The sequence below is a fragment of the Lutra lutra genome, chromosome 1, assembly GCF_902655055.1.
Source record: "Lutra lutra chromosome 1, mLutLut1.2, whole genome shotgun sequence".
Classification (NCBI taxonomy): domain Eukaryota; kingdom Metazoa; phylum Chordata; class Mammalia; order Carnivora; family Mustelidae; genus Lutra; species Lutra lutra.
Genome location: NC_062278.1, coordinates 155101802 through 155124585, shown reverse-complemented (window position 1 = coordinate 155124585; position 22784 = coordinate 155101802). Strand labels below are relative to the sequence as shown.

The 22784-nt window shown below is 48.1% G+C and overlaps 1 protein-coding gene across 1 annotated transcript in view; it reads left to right on the top strand.

Moving 5' to 3' along the window:
* The first annotated feature begins 1718 nt into the window (after positions 1 to 1718).
* Positions 1719 to 22784, top strand: part of ACVR2B (activin A receptor type 2B) — a 35882-nt gene continuing 14816 nt past the window's right edge. The window contains 6 exon segments of the mRNA XM_047740324.1: positions 1719 to 2212; positions 20408 to 20615; positions 21372 to 21481; positions 21642 to 21793; positions 21873 to 22016; positions 22557 to 22700. Of these exon segments, the coding sequence (XP_047596280.1) occupies positions 1996 to 2212; positions 20408 to 20615; positions 21372 to 21481; positions 21642 to 21793; positions 21873 to 22016; positions 22557 to 22700 (975 nt within the window). The 5' untranslated portion in view covers positions 1719 to 1995.

The following is a 22784-nucleotide window of genomic DNA, read 5'->3' as shown; positions in this document are numbered from 1 at the left end:
AAGGGGGAATTTATGCTGTAGTAATGGCACATGGTGTTTATTACAGGACCACTGTTCAGTTATTCAAGTTTTTTGTGGTCTGTACCTGGCTCAGTATCCTTGTGAAATAAGTTATTTGGTTCTTGCCTTGCAACGGACATCCTAGACACACTTCTGTGGGTCTCTTTAGAACTTCTGACATCTGTCTCTGTGTATGGGGTTCAAATTAGGGCCTGTGGGGGTGGGGTGTATGCTTTCTGAGTGCAGTGTCAGGAGCCACTGGTGGAGGAGGACCTGATTCTTGTCTGTCCCATCAGGAACCACCAGCTTTTCCCCAAGTTGTCCTCAAGGGCTGGATACTCTCTGACCCACAGGTGTTGTGTGTTTCCTCAGGAGAGAAGTGTGTGTGTATGATGAGTGAGGTGACCCTCAGGCTTGTTGTAGTGGTGGCTGTCAGGGATGCAGACCTCAGAGCCACAGGCTACTGGTGCCATCCCCCAGGGAAAGGCATCCTTTGCTCCCAATCCTTGTACCTGCTGGGTACTCCTTGCTGGCTGGCTGGGCTGCCCTTCCGGAGGAGTGGTCACTCTTATCTCTTAGAGGCTCTTCTGAGCTAAATGATACGAGGCGAGAAACTCACCCAGTCTTCCAGGCTCTGTGGCTATGTGAATAAACAAGTCCTGGGACCCACAGCCTCCCACAGCTTGGGTGGGCCTCTGGTGTACTACTCTGCAGGGTTTTTTCTGGGCATGGAGAATCCTCAAATAGCACCTGGACCTCTCCTGGCACTTGAGCTAAGGAATTTTCAGGGAGCCCAGTGAAGGGTGCCCATTCTGTACTGTGGACCTTTGTATCGTGAGCCCCTTGAGAATCTGATGAAAGCTGTGGACTCTTCCCCCAGGTGAATACAAATAGAGAGCACATGCACATGAGAGCCAGGACAGTTATTGTGCATGCACACTTTCCCTTAGCACTGATACCAGTAAGCCTGTAGCCCCCTGCGTTGGACTCTGTGAAGTCCTGGCTGCCCTACACGAAGCCACTGTACCAGGCCCTGAGGGGCAACTTGTTGCCCTTGGTGGGGGGTGCACTGGATTTCTTCCCACATTGCTTCTAACCGCAGGGTGGGACTCTTTATTTCTGCCTTTTGTGATCCCTCTGTAGTGTTTACATTCCAGCCCTGCTCCCCTCCTTTTTCTCCTAGAGGCAGCCCTCCCTGGAGGGCCTATACATTCAGCCCCTTCCTGGGAGCTCAGGGTATTGTAGTTGGAGACCAAGGGACATCAAGTGAAGAGTTAAGATTCCCTTGTAGATACTGGCCTGTTACTGTGGATGGAGATTTGGGGGCTGTGAGGAGGACCTGGCATGGGAATACTTTGAGAATGACACTGGATAGACAGTTCTCAGGCAGGGTCCTGGCTGGGCAGACCTCATTCTAGGACAGGGTTTCTCAGTCTTGACACTATGGACAGTCTGGACCCCATGATTCTCTGTTGTGTATGTGTTTGGAGGTGGCGGGGAGACCTGTCTTGTGCCATGTAAGATGTTCAGCAGCATTCCTGGCCTCTGTTCTCTCAATACCAGTGGTACTTCTCATTGTGACAACAAAAAAGTCCTGGGTAGAGGGCTTGCAAATCACCTCAGGTTGAGAACTCCAATCTAGAGTGTTCCCATGCTTCAAAGAGGCAGTTGTGGGAGGTGGGGTTATCGCTAATGCCCATAGCATACCCCCTTCCCGGATTCAGGGTGGCAGGTTGGAGCCTGGGAGATCCCTGCTTGCTCAGCCTGCTCGGTCTTGAGAATTTGATTGGAAATGAGCGGCTCAGGAGTCCCTCCGCCAGCCAGCGAGGAGAATCCTGGCGTCCTTGAGTTTTCCCAGAAGCCGTTCGGGTTTCAGGGAGGTGGCAGCTGTAGGTGGCTGGGCAGCCCTGCCTGCACACCCGCCCCAACCGCCTACCCGCCTCTGCCTGCCACCTTGAGCTTTGCACGGGGGCCTCGCCCTCCCACTCGTGCAGAATGTCAGGCAGTGCGTGTTGCCCAGGCCACCGCGCCGCCTGGAACCCCGGGGCTGCCGGCACCTGGGAGCCGCCCGCGCTGCGGCTGGGAGCTGAGGCTGGCCAGAGCAGCGCCGGGCTGCAGCAGGTCGTGGGCATGCCCCTGCCCTCGAGCAGGCCCGCCTGGCGCCCCTCCGAGCCCAGGGATGCCAGCGTAGGGGGGCAGCCTTTTCCCCGAGGTATGGGCGCAGGCCTCCACCCTGGCCTCTGGGAGTTGGGGAGTAGGCCCTGGGAGGTGGGCTGGGCAGCACGGCCGCCAGCACTGGTGGCCCTCACCCAGGGGGTTGGTCTCTCTGGGCGCGTGTGCTGGCTTGGCAGGTTGGCAGCCTCGTGTCTGTGCTCCATTCCAGCCTCTGCTAGGGAGGGCCTTCTGGGGGCTCCTCTCTAATCTCAAGCTCAGCAAGGTACAGCTTGCTGTACTGGGACTCTGATTGCAGACTGGGCCCTTCAGGTGGAGGACACAGTGCCCATAGCTTGCATTTCCAGGTTCTCCACACCACTGCTGTGTCCCTGTTTATTGGAAGGGGTTGACACTTCTGGTTCCGTCTTGTTGCCTTCTCAGAATTCTTTATTTTCTTTCCTTCCTACACATTCAGTCTTTGTTCTGCAATAGACACCCACCCCCTTGGGGCTTTTTTTTCTTGGTCTTTCTCCACCAGACTGGGGCCCAGCCTGGCCCAAAGGGGCCTGTTTCCAGAGGACCTGGTGGCCCCGCTCCTGGATGCCCAAGTTGGGGGTGAGGATGGGAATGGGGGAGAGGAGATGCTGCTGCCTTCGTTTAAGTGTGTCCGTGATGTCTCTGTCGGCTGTGCTGATTATAGGGGTTGGGGGTGAGCTGTGCTTCCTGGCCCAGGATCAATCATGGATGGCTTCCTGCCTTTGAACAGCCCCAGGCTTTGCCCTGGTTATTACAGTCTTGCTGGACACATATATGTGCCTTTTTCAGACTCAGGGACTGGCAGCCCTAGCTGGGTGTTTTCATTCATGGACATGTGGTTATTGGGAGCAGGTGTTGGAAAGACAGCCTGGCCCACTGGGCAGATGTGTGGCCCTCCTCCCAGGGGACCTTCTCTAGGGGCCGGGCCTGCCACACAATGGGACTTCTCTTTGGTCAGCCTCTCGGCTGGAGCAGAGGTGTTTTGTGAGGTGAGCTGGTGTTCTTGTTTGCAAATGTTCCTCTGCCGACTATTTCAGTTCTACTCTGACAACCAAGGAGGCTAAAATTAGTTCTGGGAAGGAAGAGGAAGGCTGATTGGAAACCCAAGCCCTTGGCTGGAGGATGGAGAAGGCTGCTTCCCGGAGTTTGTGGTCAAGCATTTCGGAAGATGTGACCAGACCAGCTGTTGTCTGTCCATCTGAGGAGAGGGTGGGGCCCTGCTGGCCTCCTCAGCCTGAACCAATGGAAATGGGAGGCTGACTTGGAAGCTGACTCTCTTGAGTGTTGATGTCAGGATGTTTTTTTCTTCTGGCTTGTGTAGTGGTGCACAGTGTTTTCAGGTATGAGGACAATGCCTTTTAATGTCTAATGTCATTGACAATCCACTTTCTACCTCCCACCCTCCCCCATTGTTTCAGAAAGAATGCGTGAGTTCTCAGAGCCCTGGGCCAACAGCCATGGGTTATAAACCCATGTACTTTTATGTACTTTTTGGAAATTTCTTGTCACTCAAGTTTTGATGTTCCCTTCAGGTGCTCAATAGCCAGGCAGTCCAGGGCCTGCTTTAGAACTGGCTTGGGTGGGAAGTGGGTTAAAGAGGAGCCCTGTGGCTCATGTTTCATTGGGGGGGAGGTCTAGCCTTTCTGCCTGAGAAACTGGGGATCAGGGTTCAGCTGCTCTAGGACTTAGAAATAGAGGGGCTGAAAAGTTACAGAGGTGAATTCTGCTTTCCCTCCCACCAGGCTGGCCCTTCTTGTGAAGCCCCAACCTGAGAGTGGGTCCTGTAGGGGCACTCAGGGGAAGGAGAACTAGGACAATGCAGTTCTGCCTCCTCTGCCCTGAGTAACCACTCTGAAACCTCCCTTTATTCAAGGGTCTCCTGGTTAGCTACCAGGGTATAGCTGGGGGGGTATAGAGGTCACTTTGGCCATATTTCTTTTCCCATTTTAAATTTTATTAATTTCTGATTTTAGAAATAATACACATACATTCAACTGCAGAAACCAGAGCCTTTTACGACCCTCAGTCCCCACCTGGTTCCATCTGAGTCCTTCTACACATTTTATCTGTGCATCTGTGGAAGTACTTAGAGAAATAGGATTTTTTTTTTTGAAGATTTTATTTATTTATTTGACAGAGAGCGAGATCACAAGTGGGCAGAGAGGCAGGCAGAGAGAGAGGGGAAGCAGGCTCCCCACTGAGCAGAGAGCCCGATGCGGGGCTCAATCCCAGGACCCTGAGATCATGACCTGAGCCAAGGCAGAGGCTTTAACCCACTGAGCCACCCAGGCACCCGGAGAAATAGGATTTTTTAACTTAAAATGGTATTGCTTCTTTCAAACATTTAATTGGGGTATAAAATGCATGTAGAACAGTGTAATTATCCAAGTGACAACTTGATGAATTTTCACAGACTAAATATGCCTGTGTAATCAGCATCTAGATCGAGAATCAGAAATTGACCAGTCCCTATCTCCACCAAGCCCTTTCTTGTTCCCTTCCAGTCTCTACCCCCTACATCCCTAGGGTAATCACCATCCTGACTTCTCACAGCCCACATTAGTTTTGCCTGTTCTTGTGCTTTATATGAATGGAATCTAACAGAGTGAATTGTTCTTTGTCCATCTTTTGCTTACCATGTGTATGACTTAATATCTGTATTGTTGCATGTCGTGGCTTTTAAATTCAGAGGGATGTTTTAGCAGTCTTTCTCATATGTATGGATCTACCTGATCATTTTAATCGCTGTGTAAAATTTTAAGGTTTGTATATGGACTACATTTATCTAGTGTGTTGATGGATTTTCTGATTGTATACAGTTTATGCAGGTTGGTTCTTAAGGACAGATGATGAGGAATTTCTGGGTCATAGGATGTGTGTACTTTATTTTTATCAAGATTTATTTATTTAAGGTATCTCTGTACCAAATGTGGGGCTCAGACTCACAGCCCTAACATCAAGAGTTGCGTGCTGTACTGACTGAGCCAGCCAGGCCCCCCAGGACATGTATATTTTAAATTTTAATAGGTACTGAGAAATGGCTATACTGTTTTTCCCTCCACGAGGCTACCCAGGTGATGGCAGTGGGGGCAGAAGCTGGGTGAGATGGCAGGTGGCCTCCTGCAGCTATCTGTAGGCCTCTCTTCCCCCTCCAAAAATGTGAGATTGCAGAGGTTGGAAATAGCCCACTTTGTAAAAGGTGCCCAGACAAGGTCTAGTGTCTGAGGAGAGCCAGAGAGGCTCCTTCCTGTGTCTGAGCCTCCTGTGTTGATAGAGGAGAGGTAGCAATGGACTTGCCAGTAAATGCTGCTCTGGGTTTGGGATGGCTATGCGTGTGTGTGTCTGTGTGAGTTCACCAACCAGGCTTTACACTGCCTTCAGCCTCCAGAGAGATGGAGGCACTTGATGAAGGTTGTGAGGAGCTGTGCATAACAGAACACCAGCACTGGTGACCCCGGTGCACTTGACAAGATTGTGGCATGGCAGGATCCTGATTTCACATGTGGGGATAATGGTGGCAGGGGATATAGGAGACTTGCAGAAGAATTATTTTAGAATCTGGTGAGGAGCTTCTTATGACAGAAGGGGCTCTGGTGAGCTTCACTTCTGTCTGTTCCCTTGTATAACTTTCTGCCACTAATGGCCACGGAACTAGGGAAGATAGTTTGAGATAACATTTTTCCAGAGCCTTTGCTTTCCTAGTCTGCTTCTTCAGCATGCTGTCCGCTGTTTCACCACTCTTTCCCTGGGATTCCTTGTGTAAACCCACTTGTCAGGCTCTGCTTGTGGATTTAGGTGACTGTGGACTTAAACAGTACTGTTTCTAGGATGAATGACGTCTCGGTCAGCTTTCCCACTTTGTGCAGGTGATGTGCACTGTCTGTGCCTTATACTGATAGGGCAGCCACAGAATGGGTGGCTTTGAAATACCATAGACTGGGTGTCTTCAGTAACAAATGTATTTTCTCACAGTTCTGGAGGATGGAAGTTCTCCTCCGGGAACCAGCAGGGTTTCTGGTGAGGACTTTCTCTGGCTTGAAGATAGCTGCCTACACACTGTGTCCTCACATGGTCTTTTCTCTGTGTGTGCATACACTTCTGGTGTCTTTTCCTCTTCATCTGAGACTACCAGTCCTGTAGGATTAGGGCTCTACCCTTACAGCCCAATTTGACCTTAATTACCTCTTTAAAGGCTTTACGTTCAGTACAGTCACATTGGGAATTAAGAATTTTGGGGTGAGGGAGACACTCAGTTCAGTCCCCAACAGTCTGAAATAATAAAATTGGTTGAAAGGGAATTCTGTTTCCCTCTTGAGTTACACTTTGGAGTGGAAGTTACTTTTTCCATGCCTCTAGGGTCTGATTAAACACTTCCATGGATGGGATTATTTACATAGGTGATTTCAGTTTCTTTGTATGGGTAGAGCCCCTTTGGGTATTATGTGCTCCTGAAAATAGCCTAAAAGCTGAGTAAAAAGTAGATATGGAAGCTTCCTCTTATGATGACCAAGACCAGCCATCTTTCTGAAGGCATCTGGAAAAGATGGACAGATTGCAACAACATCTCTGGCTGAAAGCATCATACAGCTAAGAAGATACTGAAGACCTACCAGGACAGGATATGTGTGAGGCCCTGGGTGGCGACTTTGATGTTTGAGTCTCTCTTTAGCCCTTCCATATGGGCAACCAAGAGGGTTGCATTTGCATTTGATGGCCTTGTGGGGGCTAGGAAGATAGGGATTGGAGTTTTCAACAGAGGGCAAGGCAAGTATGGTGAACCCCTCCTTTTGAGTTGGAACTCCAAAAACTTGGGGCAAAGGGGAACCAAAAGAAGACAAATCTAAAGCAGGATTAGGATGTTCTGGAGTTAATAGTGCCCTTAGCTGCCTGCTAGGAGCACATGTAACAGCATTGTAGGCCTCAAGTTATTTTACAGACAATTTTGCACATATCATTACTGGGTGATCATGATCATTTTAAATAAGTAGCCATTTTAAATAAATAATAAATAGCTTCAACATCACAGTTGAAGCAGAGCCTGGGTGAGCTCCAGACTGGAGTTATCATAGGTATATTGAAAAATCATGCTTGCTACGATCAAGGAGATGAAAGTAGGGATTTCAGTAGAGAGCTGGAAGAATATATAAGAGCTAAACGAAAACTCTATTATAGATCTACATTGTATATGGACAGAAATTAAGAACTCAGTGGATGATTTTATCAAGAGATTAAGTAAAACTGAAGAGAGTATTAATGAACAGGAAGACAGATCAGAGGATAATATACAGACTTAGTCATGGAAAGAGAAAAAGATAATACAGAAGAGAGGGAAAGATACAGAGAGGATGAAGTGAGAAGGGCTAAGATCCATGTAATCAGAGCCACAGAAATGACCAGAAACAAAAGACAGAAGCAGAAGAGATGATAGCTGAGAACTTTGCAAAATGAATGAAAGGCGTCAAGCCACAGGTTCAAGATGCACTGTGAACCTAGATAAGGTAAATAAAATTTACACACCTATTCTTATTCCGGCCAAAATTCTGAACACCAAGGAGAGAATCTTCAAAGGCAGCCAGAGAAAAAAGGCATATTTACAATCAAAAGAGCAATGGTTATATTGACATCTAACTGTCTCAGTAACAGTGGAAGCCAGAAGACAATGGAATGATAGCTTTAATGCTAAAAGAAATAATTGTCAACCTAAACTTCTATATTAAGTGAAACTGTCTGTCAAGAATGAAGGTATCAGGGTACCTGGGTGCCTCAGTCATTTAAGCTTCTGACTCTTGATTTTTGCTCAGGTCATGACCTTAGGGTTGTGTGGTCGAGCCCCATGTCTGGCTCCACACTCGGCAGGAAGTCTGCTTGAGATTCTCCCTCTCTCTGTCTCTCTGCCCTTCTTCCCTCCTCTTTAAAATAAATACATAAATTAAAAAAAAAAGAGTGAGGGTATCGAGTAAAGAGAGTGTTCTTCAGGCAGAAGCTAAGTGATCTAAATGGGAGGTCATAGATGCAGAAAAGAATGATGAACACTGAAAATGATATGCATTTGGACATGAAAGAAGTGTGTTACTGAGTTTGAAATACATATAAAAGCATCACATGACAACAATGCTATATGGAGAGTGCAGTGAACATAGAATTTAATTGTTCTAAAAGTTCTTACATTGGCCACCATGAAGATGAAACTACCCGTTAATGTTAGGTTTTGATAATTCAAGGAGGCATCTCTGGGGTAATCACTAAAGGATAGAAAGGTGATAACTTTCAAGCTAATAAAGGGGACAGATGGAATAGTAGGGAATTCACAAATTGAAAAGAAAGCAATAAAAGTGAGATAAGGGAACATAGAGCAGGAAAGGTAAATAGAACTAATATCTTAATGAATATAAGATGCAAAAGTCTTTTAAACATTCACAAATAGAATCTAGTAATATGTAAAAAAAAAATACATCATGGCCAACTATTTAGTCTCAACTATTTTAATTGGTTTAACAATTGAAAATCTAATCTGCCATCCATGTTAACAGAGCAAAAACAAAACAAGAAACAAAACAAAACAAAAAATTATCTCAGTAGATGCAGAAAAAGCCTGTAGGGTATAATCTTTAATTCTTGGAGTAAAACAATTTGGAAATGCAAAGGACTAGAAAGAGTCAAGGCTATCTTAAAGAAAAAGAACAAGTTGTGCCTACCGGATTTGAGGATTAAAATGGGAAGCTTTTGGGATGCCTGGGTTGCTCAGTGGGTTAAGTGTTTGCTTTGGACTCAGGTAGTGATCTGAGTGTCCTGGGATTGAGCCCCACATCATGGTCCCTGCTTGGAAGGGAGTTTGCTTCTCCTTCTCCCTCTGCTCCTCCCCCTGCTCATGCTGTCTCTCTCTCTCTCTCAAGTAAATAAAATCTTTAAAAAAATAAAATGGGAAGCTTTTGGTGCTAGATAGCTAAATAGACAATGGAATAAAATAGAAAGTCCAGAAATATATCCATGCCTATATGGATGCTTAATTTAAGACAAAGGAGAAACACAGAAGTTGGAAAATGGACCGCTTTTCCCATAAGAGTCAAAGCATTTCAGTTCTTTTGAAGTGATATTTCATAGGCATGAGAAATTGTTTCAGTATTGGGAAGTGGTACTAGTTGATGGGGCTTCAACAGGGGAATAAATCACCCATTTTTGTCTCTTAGTATTATAAAATTTCATCTTAATAACCACTCTAGCTATGTTGACATGGTATTTTTATTTCCGTTCATTTACTTTCAACTTGTCTTTGTGAATTTTTTGTTTCAGATTATTCAGTGTTAGAATTTCCATCTGGTTCCTTTTTTTGTAGGTTTTTTGTTTTTTTAAAGGTTTTATTTATTTATTTGAGAGAGTGATCAGGAGTGAGTGGGAGAGGCAGAGGGAGAGCAGACTCCCTGCTGAGCAGGGAGCCCGTTGTGATGCGATGCGGGGCTTATTCCCAAGACCCTGAGGTCATGACCTGAGCTGAAGGCAGACACTTAACCAACTGAGCCACGCAGACACCCGTTTTTTGTAGGTTTTATTTCTCTGCTGATATATCCTATCAGTGCCTTCATTGGAATGTATTTTCCTTTAGTTTCTTGAACGTATACTTCTGATAGTTACTTTGAAATCTTTGCTAATTCCAACATCTGATCATCTTAGAATTAGTCTCCAGCAATTGTCTATTCTCTTGAATATGAGATACATTACCTATTTTTTATATAATCTTGGGTTATATCTAAATATTGTGAATGATAATTATAGAGCCTCTGAATTCCATTATGTTCCTCTTAAAAGCATTGTTTGTTTTGAGTTTGTTTTGTTTTGCTGGTGGTTTTTTGTTTGTTTTTTTTATTTTTGTATTAATAGGTGGTTATATTGGTTGAATTCATAAACTCTTCCGTGGTGTGTAGCTTCTGAAATATCTGTTTTAGCTCCTTTAGGCTTTCTTGGTTGTTTGAAGTGTGATTGGTGCCTGTGTAGTTAAAGGTCAGCCAGCAGTTTGAGCAGAGTTCACATGTAGACTCTGGCTCCCATCCCAGTGTGGCTGTCACCCTGTATCTCCTTTGGTTTTCATCTTTAAGATACCTATCATTATCTCTTGTGTTGCATCTTTGGGTTTTTGTATCCTTGTTGTATCTTCTTTTTTTGTTTGGTGGAGCATATCGTCTAGTACCTTTTTGAGAAAGGGTGAATAAGAGGTACATTTTTATGATCTTACTTATCTCTCTTCTTCCTTCACATTTCATTAATAGTTGACTAGGTATGAGCTTATAAATAAGACCCCCCCCCCCATTGGCTGCAGGAAGTATAAAGCCATTCTGATTCCTAACTTTTTATAGGTGACATTTCTCTCTTGATAGACATTTGTTATGGGTTCTTTCTTGTCCCCACTGTGGTGAAATTTCACAGTGATAGGCCTTGCTGGGAGGCCTGTTTTCATCCACCGTGATGGTCTTTGATTTCTTCTCTTGTTTTCTCCTTCCACAACTCCTGTTACTTAGGTCTTGAACTTCTGGACTGGGCCTCTAGATTCCTTTTCTGTTTTCTCTCATATTTTCTGTATTTGTGTGTGTTTACTTGACTTTGTGAGATTACTTCAGTGTTATCTTTTATTCCTGTTGGTTTTAATTTCTGCCACCATATATATATATGTGTGTGTGTATGTATATATATATGTTTTTAAAAAAAATTTTTAAAGCTCTTTCATTCTCTGAGCTTTTAACAATGCCATTCTGTTTATTTTTCATGAGTGCATTGGTTTTCTTTTTTTTAGCTCTCTGAGGGTATTGGTAGAATTTTTGTGAAGTGAAGTTATCTTCTCCCTACGTAATCTCTGTTTTCTCCAAGTTGGGTCCCCCTCCCCCTGCCTCTTTTTATCTCTGTCTTTCAGGTATGTGGCTTTCCTAGACCTGTTAATATTTAAGGATGGACCTGAATACTGATTGGGAGCTCTGAGCTTCTGAGTGGAACCTTCCAACTGTAGAATGATCTGATGGGGTTGTTTTTGAAGCTAGTTAGACTCTCCTGAAAAGTATCTTCTGCTTTCTGTTTGGGGATTGGTGGGGGAGGGTAGTATAGGTCTGGCTGCCAACATCCTAGGAACCACTGTGGGAGGACAGCTGGAGTTTCTGTACTTCGTATATTGTTCTGTATACATCTTGTTTCAGTATGGTACCTGTGCCCTCAAATTTTCCCACTGCTCCCTTTTCAGAGGCTCTTTATTTTATCTTCTTTAGAAAATAACCTACTGTCTGCTGGGTTGGAGGAAGCAGCCCCCAGCCATGGTGAGTGGTAGTGAGCTCTGAGGATCTGGCCAGCCTTTCTGTCTTTGGATTCATCTTCACCCCCACTCTTACAGAGACATCTGATAACACAGATTCCTGAGTTTTGGAGGATCCTGTGGTGGAAATTGTGTTGCTTTTCAGCTTTCTCCACAACCAACTCAGGAGTCTGTGTGGTTATTGACTGCTTGTGTATCTGCTTTCTAGCTTCAGAATTTCATTTCTGTGTTTTTTTCCTGCGTTTGTTTGTTTGTTTTTTGCTTCTATGGGTTTATGTTTTAAAAACTTCTCTGTGCTGTGGTTTTCATGGTAGTACAGGAGATAGAAAAAGTAATACTTGTGTATAATCTGTAACCTTTACCTGGAAGCTCTCTTTTTAGTATTCTTTAGAAACGGTGTGGCTTGGAGAAAGGCAAGGATTGCAGAGAAGGCCCTGGACCCACACTTTGTTCTATGGGAGGATGGTGTCTGGGACTTTTTTACAGAGTCGAAGCTGGAAGTGAATTGAGGTGACCTGCTTGATTTCCTTGTTGCTAGGCTGGGCTTGTGAAAGCATATAGAGCTCTTCCTATCACTCTTGGAAAATGCTTCTGGATTTACATTTTGGCAATAATAGTGAAATAGTTGATAATAATATATATATTATAATAGTAAAACAGTTGATAAACGTCCTCATGCAAGACACATAGAAATCTGGATAAGATATAATTAATTTCCTTTTAAAATGGATGTGCGGGCGCCTGGGTGGCTCAGTTGGTTAAAGACTGCTGTTGGCTCAGGTCATGATCCTGGAGTCCCAGGATGGAGTCCCGCATCAGGCTCCCTATACAGCAGGGAGTCTGCTTCTCCCTCCACCTGCCCCTCCCCTCTCTTGTGTGCCCTTGTGCGTGCATGCGTGCTCTCTCTTTCTCTCTCAAATAAATAAATAAAATCTAAAAAAAAGTTAAAGAAATTAGAATGGATATGCATAGCTGCATATGTAGGAAAGTAAGGGAGAAGCAAGAGGAGGCTGAAAATTAGAACTGTATTAGTTCTAATTAGGACTCTGTCCCTATCCCTAAACTTAGAGGTGTAGGTTTAGTGGCAGTGTGTAAGGCACTTAGAGATAAGGTATGAAATTGAGAGACTGAGGCCCTCATATGATAAAACTTCTGTGGGGTTATACCTTCAGTGAAAGTATGGACTAGAAGAAACATTCTTTTGCTGACAAAGGGAGTATATAATGAAATTGTCTTGGCCTAGGTTGATAGGGAGGCCGGTAGTTTCCCTTGAGAATTTATAACCATGGTTCTGTGCTTACATGAGCTTGGAGTTGAAGTTTATACCAACTGGTGTTCTCTGGGAAACTTGAAGTTGAGAAATTAAAGTGATTCCAAATTGATGATATCCTAGAAAGTTTGGCAGAAGCAAAAACATAAATTATCTCTGGAACATTGCCCCCTCAAACTTGGCCTTCGAGTATTCTCACAGAAGAGGCCTGATGAACATAAGATCTGTATCCAAAAACAGAATCCAAAATTCTGAGAATCCTAAATTCCAAACACACCAGGAAATAAGATACCATGAGTGAAAAATCATCATCAGACTAACAGGTGGCAGAGATAAATGTTCAAGAAATTAAATTATGGAGTTAATAAAATAAGGGTTTGGAAGTATGACAACGGAAGTATCAAAATCAAGAAACTTTTTTTTAAAATAGAGCTTCTAGAAGTGAAAAAATGGGTTAATTGAATTTATAAATTAAGTAGAAGAGCCAAATAGCAAATTAGACACAGTTAAAGAGAGAATTAATAAATTGGAAGTTAGGCCATATACAATTATCCATAGTGGTGCCTAGACACAGAATTGGAAAACATAAAGGCAGGGTTAAAATACTGGAGAGAGGGGCATCTGGGTGCCTCAGTGAGTTAAGTCTCTGCCTTCGGCTCAGGTCATGATCTCAGGTTCCTGGATTGAGCCCTGCGTTGGCCTCTCTGCTCATCAGGGAGCCTGCTTCCCCCTCTCCCTCTGCCTGCCTCTCTGCCTACTTATGATCTCTGTCAAATAAATAAATAAAATCTTAAAAAAAAATACTGGATAGAATGAGAAAGTCTAATATACTTCATTTATTTATTTTTTTGAAGATTTTGTATATTTATTTGAGAGAGCGCATGTGAGAGAGAGAGCACAAGCAGTGGGGGAAGGGCAAAGGAAGAGGGAGAAGCGGACTCCCTGCTGAGCAGGGAGCCTGATGCAGGGCTTGATTCCAGGACTCTGGGATCATGACCTGGGGGCCCAAAGCAGACTCTTAACTGACTGAGCCACACAGGTGCCCCAAGTCTAATATACTTTAATAGGAATTTCAGAATCATAGAATAGAGAGATGCAATACTAAAATTAATAAAAAGCCAAAAATTGTTCAGAATTGATAATAGAAGTAAATCATTGAATAAAAAGTATATTTTTCCAAGCAGTGTAAATAACATATACTTAGACACATGGCTCATAGTGAAACTGTAAAGAGATGATCTAAGAAAGTAGCCAAAGAGAAAAGACAGAGTATCTACAAAGTTACAATAATAGCAGACTTTTCAGCAACAAAGTAGAAGTCAGAATACTGTGGAATAATATTTTCAAAATGACAAGAGAAAATAACTCAGCCTGAAAGTTTATGTTCTTTTAAACTGTCAGTTGGGAACAGGGCAAAATAACATTTTCAGAAAAGCAAATAAAAGCTTTTCTACCAAAAGATCTTTACTGAAGGAGGATGTTCTTTTAGAAGGACAGTGGTCCCAGAAGGAAGAGCAGAGATGTAGGGTTGGCTGAGCAGACGAACTGATGAAAGTATGGACAAATAAGAAAATACTGAGTGTATACAATAAAGGTCATATCTGCTTTGGAAGGCAGATAAGAACAGTGGTAGCAGATTAAATATTTAACACCAATATTACATCAAACTGATTCCGTGTTGTTGGAAGGAGGTAGTTGGGTCTAAAGCAGTTAAGTTCCTATGAGGGATGGTAGAGATGTTGATTAACTTTAGCATAAATAGTACATATTAAAGTTTAAAGGCTAGCTTGTAATAGAATAGATACAGAGTGAGTTATTTCCAGACCAGAGTGGCTGAAATGTGGAATTAAAAAAAGATATTCAAAGGTGGTAGCAGTAGAGAAAAAAAAAAAAGTAAACATAGCAGTCATCATGAATATAATGGGATTCAGTTCTAGGTCAAAGACAGTGTTAAGGGACGCCTGGGTGGCTCAGTTGGTTAAGCAGCTGCCTTCGGCTCAGGTCATGATCCCAGCATCCTGGGATCGAGTCCCACATCTGGCTCCTTGCTCGGCGGAGAGCCTGCTTCTCCCTCTGCCTCTGCCTGCCATTCTGTCTGCCTGTGCTCACTCTCTCTCCCTCTCTCTCTGACAAATAAATAAAATCTTAAAAAAAAAAAAAAACAAAACAGGGGCGCCTGGGTGGCTCAGTGGGTTAAAGCCTCTGCCTTCGGCTCAGGTCATGATCCCAGGGTCCTGGGATTGAGCCCTGCATCGGGCTCTCTGCTCTGCAGGGAGCCTGCTTCCTCCTCTCTCTCTCTCTGCCTGCCTCTCTGCCTACTTGTGATCTCTCTCTGTCAAATAAATAATAAAAAAACAAAACAAAACAAAACAAAAAAACCAAAAAGACAGTGTTAAGTTGAACTGGAAGAAAAAGATAAAGATTTAAAATAAAAGAAAAAGATAAATTCAGAAAATACTAACCACAAAATGTTGTATATCTACATTAACCTTTTTGGTGAAGAGCAAATGAACCAATAAAGGGGGTTACTATATGGTTAGAAAGTTTTAATACCAAGACTATATAAAGAATTCATGTAAGTCCTGGGAAAAGCAGCCTAGCAGAAAAATGGGAAAGGATGTGAACAGGCATTTCTTAGAAGTAGAGGTTAATAAACACAAAAGGATGATCAGTTTCACACATAATTAAGAAATGGGGATCAAAACTCTCCTACACCGTTTCATACTGATCAGATGAGCAAATACTGGGGTGAATGTGTAGCTTAGTGGGGCTGTAGTCTTCTGGGAACATGAATTGGTACATCCAGATGGGTCCTTGGAGAAAAGTTTGACAGTCTCTGGTGAGTTGAAGATGCTCCTACCTTATGATAGGACCCAGCATCTCTAACATACCCCCTGCCTGCCCGCGTGTGAGCACAAGAAAACACACAGGACGTGTCCAGAGGCTTCCTGGTGGCTGCGCTCAGATCCTTACCCCTTGTAAATAACCTAGAAGTGCAGTGGGGGGCTGGCCACTTCCCTTGTGAGCTCGGACTGCGGAGCCGGGCTGCCTGGGTTCCAAAACCAGGCTGCCTGGTTTTGACACTTGGTAGTTACTTGGGGAAGATACTTCACCTCATTGTGCCTCAGCTTAGGAAACATTTATTTATTTACTTATCTGTTTATTTGAGAGGGGGAGGGGTAGCGGGAGAGGGAGAGAAAAAATCTTAAGGTGTGGAGCCCTACCTGGGCTCAATCTCATAACCCTGAGATGATGACCTGAGCCGAAATCAAGAGTTGGATGCTTAACCACCCAGGCACCCCTAAATTATTATTTGCAAAATGCTTAGTTTAGTGCCTGCTATGTGTTTGTTAAATGAATGTGTATCAGTGTGGATGGCTCACAAATAAATGGGTCAAGTCAAACAAGCCAGTGTGTCAAGAGGTTGTTTGGCTGCTGGGAACGTGCTGGAGCTCTTCTCTTGTGTGCCAGTTCAAAGGTACAAGTATACATGCATTGTAGATTCTGTTCTGCCCCACTCTCTGTCTGTGCCACTCCACCTGGAGTCTGGGGAGTAAGGGAGAGCACTGGCCCCCTCTCAAGTATGGAGGCCTGGAGGCTTCCGGGAGGAGGGTGCACCTTGGCATGCTGACTGCAAAGGACTGAGGTGGATGTGGTGGGCTGCATCCCTTTCTCACTGGTCTACGATGCCCCTGTGGTTGGGGCTGGGCATCTGGCTTCCTGTGGAGGGAGAGGGGGACTGCCGAAGGGCTTCAGGAGCCAAGGGTAGAGTACAGCCGGTTGCTGGTTGCTGGGGTCTGAAGCTGCTCTGGGAGATGTTGGCCGGGCTGGATGTACCCCGAGCCCAGAGCTCAGGGAGCCCCAGGGGAGGTGTGGCCACGCTAGCTCCATACCCTCCTGCACAGGCTCTGCCTTAATCGCCCCCCCACTTCTGCATCCCTCTGTCACTCTTCCCTCCCTGTTGTGCTTCCAGTGCCTCCCAGGCAGTATCTGGGTGGGCTTTCCCCTGTATCCCCCCAGCACCCCCTTGGGCTGTGTCCAAGACCAGCTGGACTGGGAAACATGTCCCTGTGCTTGTCTTCGAGTTTCAGAACTGGTCTTTTTAGGGCAAGCTCCGGAATGTTGGTTCAGAGTGGAGTGTGTATTTTTATTTCTCTCGGGGGTGGTATGTGTCCAGGAGTGGGGTTTCTCTGCCCACCTGGGCTGAGGGCTTGGGGAATACTGGGGTCTTCTTTCCAACAAAGTCTAAGCCCCTTGGAATCTAGGGACTGCCTGTTGGGGACACTGCTACTTGTATCCATAGTTCATCTGGAGGCCAGCAGTTGGGTTGGCTGTGACTCAGGGATGGAGTGAGCCACTTGCCCAGGTATCTGGGAGGTAGGCTGCCCTCAGGGCTCTGAGGTAGCAAATATGGGGGGTACTGCTGTCACCCCATCTTGGGAGTGCAGCTTCCTCTCCTGCTGGGATAGGCGAGTGAGTGGGTGGGGGTGAGTGGGTGGGGTTCGGGGAACCTCATGTGAGCAAGCGTGGGCAGGAACCCTGTGTCTATTAAAAGGCAGAGGCTGCCTTGTGGTTGGAGTGTTGCCAGAGGCTATAAATAGCTGAGTGTGTGCAGAAGCCAGCATGAGGAGGAGGGAGAAAGGGGGAGGCCCTGGATTTGCAGTTGGCAAGCAGGGCCTGGGCGTGGTATGGGAGGGATATGGAGCCTCCCAGGTTTGCAGGTTCTCCTGGGCTCTGAGTGCGAATCTTTTGGAGGTGCTGGGAGCCCTCCTGGGGGCTTGTAATGTGAAGGACTGTCACAGGCAGCAGGGAGGGGTACGGCTCTTCATGTGACAGCTAATGTGCCAGGCACTGTCATAACCACTCTTAAAACACATCAACTCGTTTGGCTTGGGAACAGCCTGAGGAATTAGGTGCTTTTATCAACCCTTTTTCACACATGAGGAAACAGAGGCACAAGGTGGATTGTTAACTCACCCAGGAAGTGTTACAGCTAGGATTTGAATGAATTAGCATAAATGGTACATATTAAAGTACTCTCAGCCTGCCCGAGTCTGCCTTACTCTCAGTTGTCTGCAGGAGGATCTGGTCGGGGTCGGGGGTCCACTTAGATTCTAAGCCCTTGGGTCTTACCTGGAGCTTTGGCCTCGTCAGCCCTGTCCACTCGGGTCCTGCCCGTGGTAATGGCCAGAGGAACCTCTGCTTGGTAAGTGGCATGAGGAGAGGAGCTGGGCCGGCTGTGGCCACTGTCAGTGTTGGGACTCCTTGCCTTGCACAGAGGGCTTGTTGCTTATTTTCTGCTTGGAGGTGGGAACTCCGTTGAGGGACCCTCAGTCTGGTCTGCAGGTTCAGGCCACACCTCCTGTCGTCCCTTCCCTTCGAAGTTCTGCCCTTGCCAGGTGATGACCATGGCCTTCTGTCTGTCCATTCGTTCTTCCCTCTGTCTACGTGTCATGTGTCTGGAACTGGTTCTAGCACTCAAGATTGTCATGCTTGTGCCTTCATCAGCCTTGCAGGCTCATGGGGGGAAGGCTGACATTTCAAAGGGACTTTCAAGTACACTTATGTTTTATTTCTTAATATGAGTGTTCACTGTGTTATTTTCTCTTGGAGGTTGTCTTTGGTTACATTATTTTTACACGTTTTGAATGTTTGAAGCAGTCCTTTAAAAAACAACAGGCCGTTGGTCCAGAGTGGTAAATGAGGTGGTGGAGGAGGCAGTAAAGAGTTTGCCTGGTCTCTGGGGAGAGAAGAGCCGGAATTTAAAGGAGAAAGTAGGGAGCATCCTGCAGCCAGAGGTAGTAACTTGTGCTAAGTCCAGAAGCAGAGCATGTTCAGGGGCCTGGCAGTGTGGTATGACAGCAGTGGGGGAAGCAAGATCGAGGAGTTCCCGGCCCCCCTCTCTACAGCTCCCCCCCAATCCCTTCCGGTTCTCCCCTCAAGCCTTAGGCCTTTGTGTGATGCCCTTCCTGTGGACCAGGCTGGGTCCCAGCTGCCTGGGTGGTGGGGAGGCCACTCTTTTTCTTCTTACGGGTGTCCTTGCATGCTGGAGCCATGGCTAGACACTGGCATTCTGATAGGATGGCATTCTGAGCCGGATGTGCTCCTACCTGGAGCTTTGACATGTGCTGTTTGCCTCTGGCCTCTGGGGGAGCCTCTTGTCCCTGCAGAGAGCTCAGAAGGGGTGGGTTGACTAGAGAATGATCTGCAGTGGGGGACCCTTCCCTCCTGACAGCCAGTCATTGTCCTTCTGGGATGTACTGTGCATATCAACTTCTTCACTGTGATAACCATGGCTGTGGAGTGGAGGATTAGGGAGGCTTTGGGCTGTTACGACTCAGGGCACTGAGCTCTCCCCCAGGGTCAGGATGGGGTCTTCTCTCCTGGTTGCTGGTGGGCTGGCTGACTGTCCATCGGTGGGGGTGACTCTGACCCTTTCTTCCTCCTTCCTGGGGCAGGAATACCAACTGGTGTGGCATCAGGTCCCTGGCTTGCAGTAGGCCCAGGAAGAGTGGAGAGGTTAGGTGGATGCTTGGCGCTGGTTTCCTCTCGGGTGTCTGTGTGGTTTTTGGCAGTGAGGTTGATCATGGGTGCCTGTAAAGGGACCATAGTAGTTCTGAGTTCTGGAGAGCTCTTTAGCCCAGGCTTCAGGCAGGGGCCATAATCTGTTTCCTGGGAACCTCCTTTAGCATCTCCTTCCTCCTTCCCATTACAGGGCTTTGGGGGACTGGGGGCCAGTGGGGCAAATAGGAGGGCTGGGCAGGGTTGCCTGAGAGGGGTTAGTGAGAAAGATGGATTTGGTGAATGTTTGAGGCCATATTTGGAAAGGAATATATTTGGAAGGAGAATATTTGAAGGGGGCAGTTGGGAGTTGAAGTGTTTGGCTACCTGGATGGCACTCATGTAGGGGGTGGAAGAGGGCACAGGAATAGCGGGGAGTGCTCACAGGGGTCTTCAGGGGCCAAGCCCAGCTGGGAGGATTCTGTTAACCGTTTCTAGCCACCGGCCAGCCCTCTTTCTGCTTGGGGCACATACTCCCCGTGGTGACTTTGGGAGACTTGCCCTGAGCATGCTGGCCTGCTTCTTAGGACCTTCTCCTGCCCTGCTGAGCACCAGGTGTTGTTGCTGGAGGCAGGAAGGACACTGGACTGGAGGGTCTGAGGTGGGGTGGGGGCAGTGAGTCTCCTGGGGTGAGGTGGACAGTAGCAGCGGGAAGCTGCCTCTGGGAGTTTGCCCAGACATGGTCCTTGAGGTCTGCATCAGAGCCACTGGAGGTTCTGGGGGCAGGGGCCTGGAGGTGGAGGGTGGTGGTGTTTAAAATTGTGGTAGAATCTGCCCCCCTTTCAACTGTCCAGTATGGGCGAGGCCCAGGAATAGGTACTTTTAGCAGTTTCCCCTCCCCCCGACACAGACAGTGATCCTGCTGCGCATGGCGGTTTTGAGGGCTCCCCACTTCTGCTGCTGCAAGGGAGCCGTCCCCACCCCCCACACAGGAGGCTCAGGCATCTGTGGAGCCCCTTTCTGTGCGTGTGGCCGTCATTCTGGCTGATTGACACCCTCCCCCACACCCAGTCCCCCTCAGGGTGGCCGGGGACTCAGGACAGGCAGGCGCAGGGATTTGTGGACCGCTTAGCCCTTCTCTCGCTTCCCGGGCACAGGTTCCGGGCGCGGGGAGGCCGAGACTCGGGAGTGCATTTACTACAACGCCAACTGGGAGCTGGAGCGCACCAACCAGAGCGGCCTGGAGCGCTGCGAGGGCGAGCAGGACAAGCGGCTGCACTGCTACGCCTCCTGGCGCAACAGCTCTGGCACCATCGAGCTTGTCAAGAAGGGCTGCTGGCTGGACGACTTCAACTGCTACGACAGGTGCCTGGAGCCGGGGGCCCGCCCTCGCTGCCCCCCATCCCCTCAGCGCGCTGGAGTCTGTCCTCCCCTCCCGGCACCACCCCTGCCTCAGTCCTGCTGGAATGCCCCACCCTGTCCCCCTGGAGTCCACCCTCCACTCCCCTAACCCTGCAGCCTGGGGCGAGCCTGTCCTCCCCTCCCGGCACACCTCTGCCTTAGTCCTACTGGAGTCCCCCCCCCACCCCACCCCCAGTCCCACTGGAACCCACCCTCCACTCCTGGAGCCCGGGGAGGCGGGAGTCTGTCCTCCCTTCTGGCTCCACCCCTGCCTCAGTCCCACTGGCACCTACCCTCCAACCACCCCCAATTCAGTCCTGCTAGAGCCTGCCCTCCCCTCCCATTTGCCCCCCAAGTCCCACTGGAGCCTGCGTGTGGCTACAGGGCCCTCTAGGCCTCAGGATGTGAAAGCGAGCCTGGCATTTTAGGGTACGGAGAGACGGGGGCCTCTCCTGACAGCTTGGTCAAGTAGGGATGGTGCCAGGGTCCTAGCTGTCCCGCAGATGTGTGTGCCCTGTCCCAGTGCAAAGGAGAGCTCTTTGTGTGGAACCGTGCTCTCCTGCCCGACATTTGGGTCCCACTTTAGGGGAGGTGGGTTCACACTGTCCCCTGATGGCTACCCCTGAGCTTCTCTGTCGCTGGGGAGGGCTTAGCTGGGCAGGCCCCAGTGAGTCTTGCATCCTTCAGCTGAGGGGTCCACGGGAAACTGTGTGCCTCCAGGCAGGAGTGTGTGGCCACCGAGGAGAACCCCCAGGTGTACTTCTGCTGCTGTGAAGGCAACTTCTGCAACGAGCGCTTCACCCACTTGCCGGAGGCTGGGGGCCCAGAAGGTGAGGGCCGCGGGAGGGCAGGCTGGGGCCCCTCCTTGGCCCTGGAGCTCTCCTTTCAGCTCTGGAGTTGGGTGGGAAGTGGCTGTGGGGCTCTCTGGTCTGGCCCCTGAGATGTGTGGGTGGGCGGGCTGTGTGACACAGGGCTCCGTGTGTCCCCTAGTCACGTACGAGCCACCCCCGACAGCCCCCACCCTGCTCACGGTGCTGGCCTATTCGCTGCTGCCCATTGGGGGTCTGTCCCTCATCGTCCTGCTGGCCTTCTGGATGTATCGGCATCGCAAGCCTCCCTACGGCCATGTGGACATCCACGAGGTGAGACAGGGCTGGTGAAGGGCAGGGGTAGAGGTGGGGTGACCCGGCCAGACCCTCGTAAGCCCTCCCTCTTCCCCAGGACCCTGGACCTCCACCTCCGTCCCCTCTGGTTGGCCTGAAGCCTCTGCAGCTACTGGAGATCAAGGCTCGGGGGCGCTTTGGCTGTGTCTGGAAGGCGCAGCTCATGAATGACTTCGTGGCTGTCAAGATCTTCCCACTCCAGGTAGGTGAGCAAGGGGCTTCCAGGTCATCCACCTGTGCTGTCCAGCTGGAGCTTTCCCATTCCAGGGCCATCAGGCTTGTGCAGGTGGGATGAGAGAGAGGCGGGCCGCACTGGTATTTTCTTGTAGGGCTGGGATTGGGCTTTGCAAAACCTTGATCCACTCTGGTTTTCAGGGGTTTGTTTTTGACATTAGGTTCTGCTTAGAGGCCTCGGACACCAGGCTACCCCAGCAGGTGCCCAAAACACTTAGCAAAGCCAGGCCTGGTTCTGCATCTCATTTGGTGGGTGCAGTGGGCCCCTCACTTCCCTCCCTGGGCCTTACTTAGTGTCCTTGTTTGTAAATCAGGTAAATGTAGCCCTAAGTGATCTCTGGGATTACTGTTGACCTCTGCTCTGGGGCCCAGCTCAGTCCTGGTCATCTGCCTGCCTCCCTTACGGAGCTGAGGCTGGTCTGGGGTGGGGGATTGCAGATGGCTGGGGTGGCGGTCCTGCTGCAGGGCGGCATGGCGGCAGCGGGGCTTAGCCGCATCCCTGCCTTAGGACAAGCAGTCATGGCAGAGTGAACGGGAGATCTTCAGCACACCTGGCATGAAGCACGAGAACCTGCTGCAGTTCATTGCCGCTGAGAAGCGAGGCTCCAGCCTGGAGGTGGAGCTCTGGCTCATCACAGCCTTCCATGACAAGGTGAGTCAGGCTGTGGACAGCCTGTGACCGGCTATGGGCTCCTGAGACGAGGTGGCCTTCCACCCTAGGGTGACACTTCCTCAG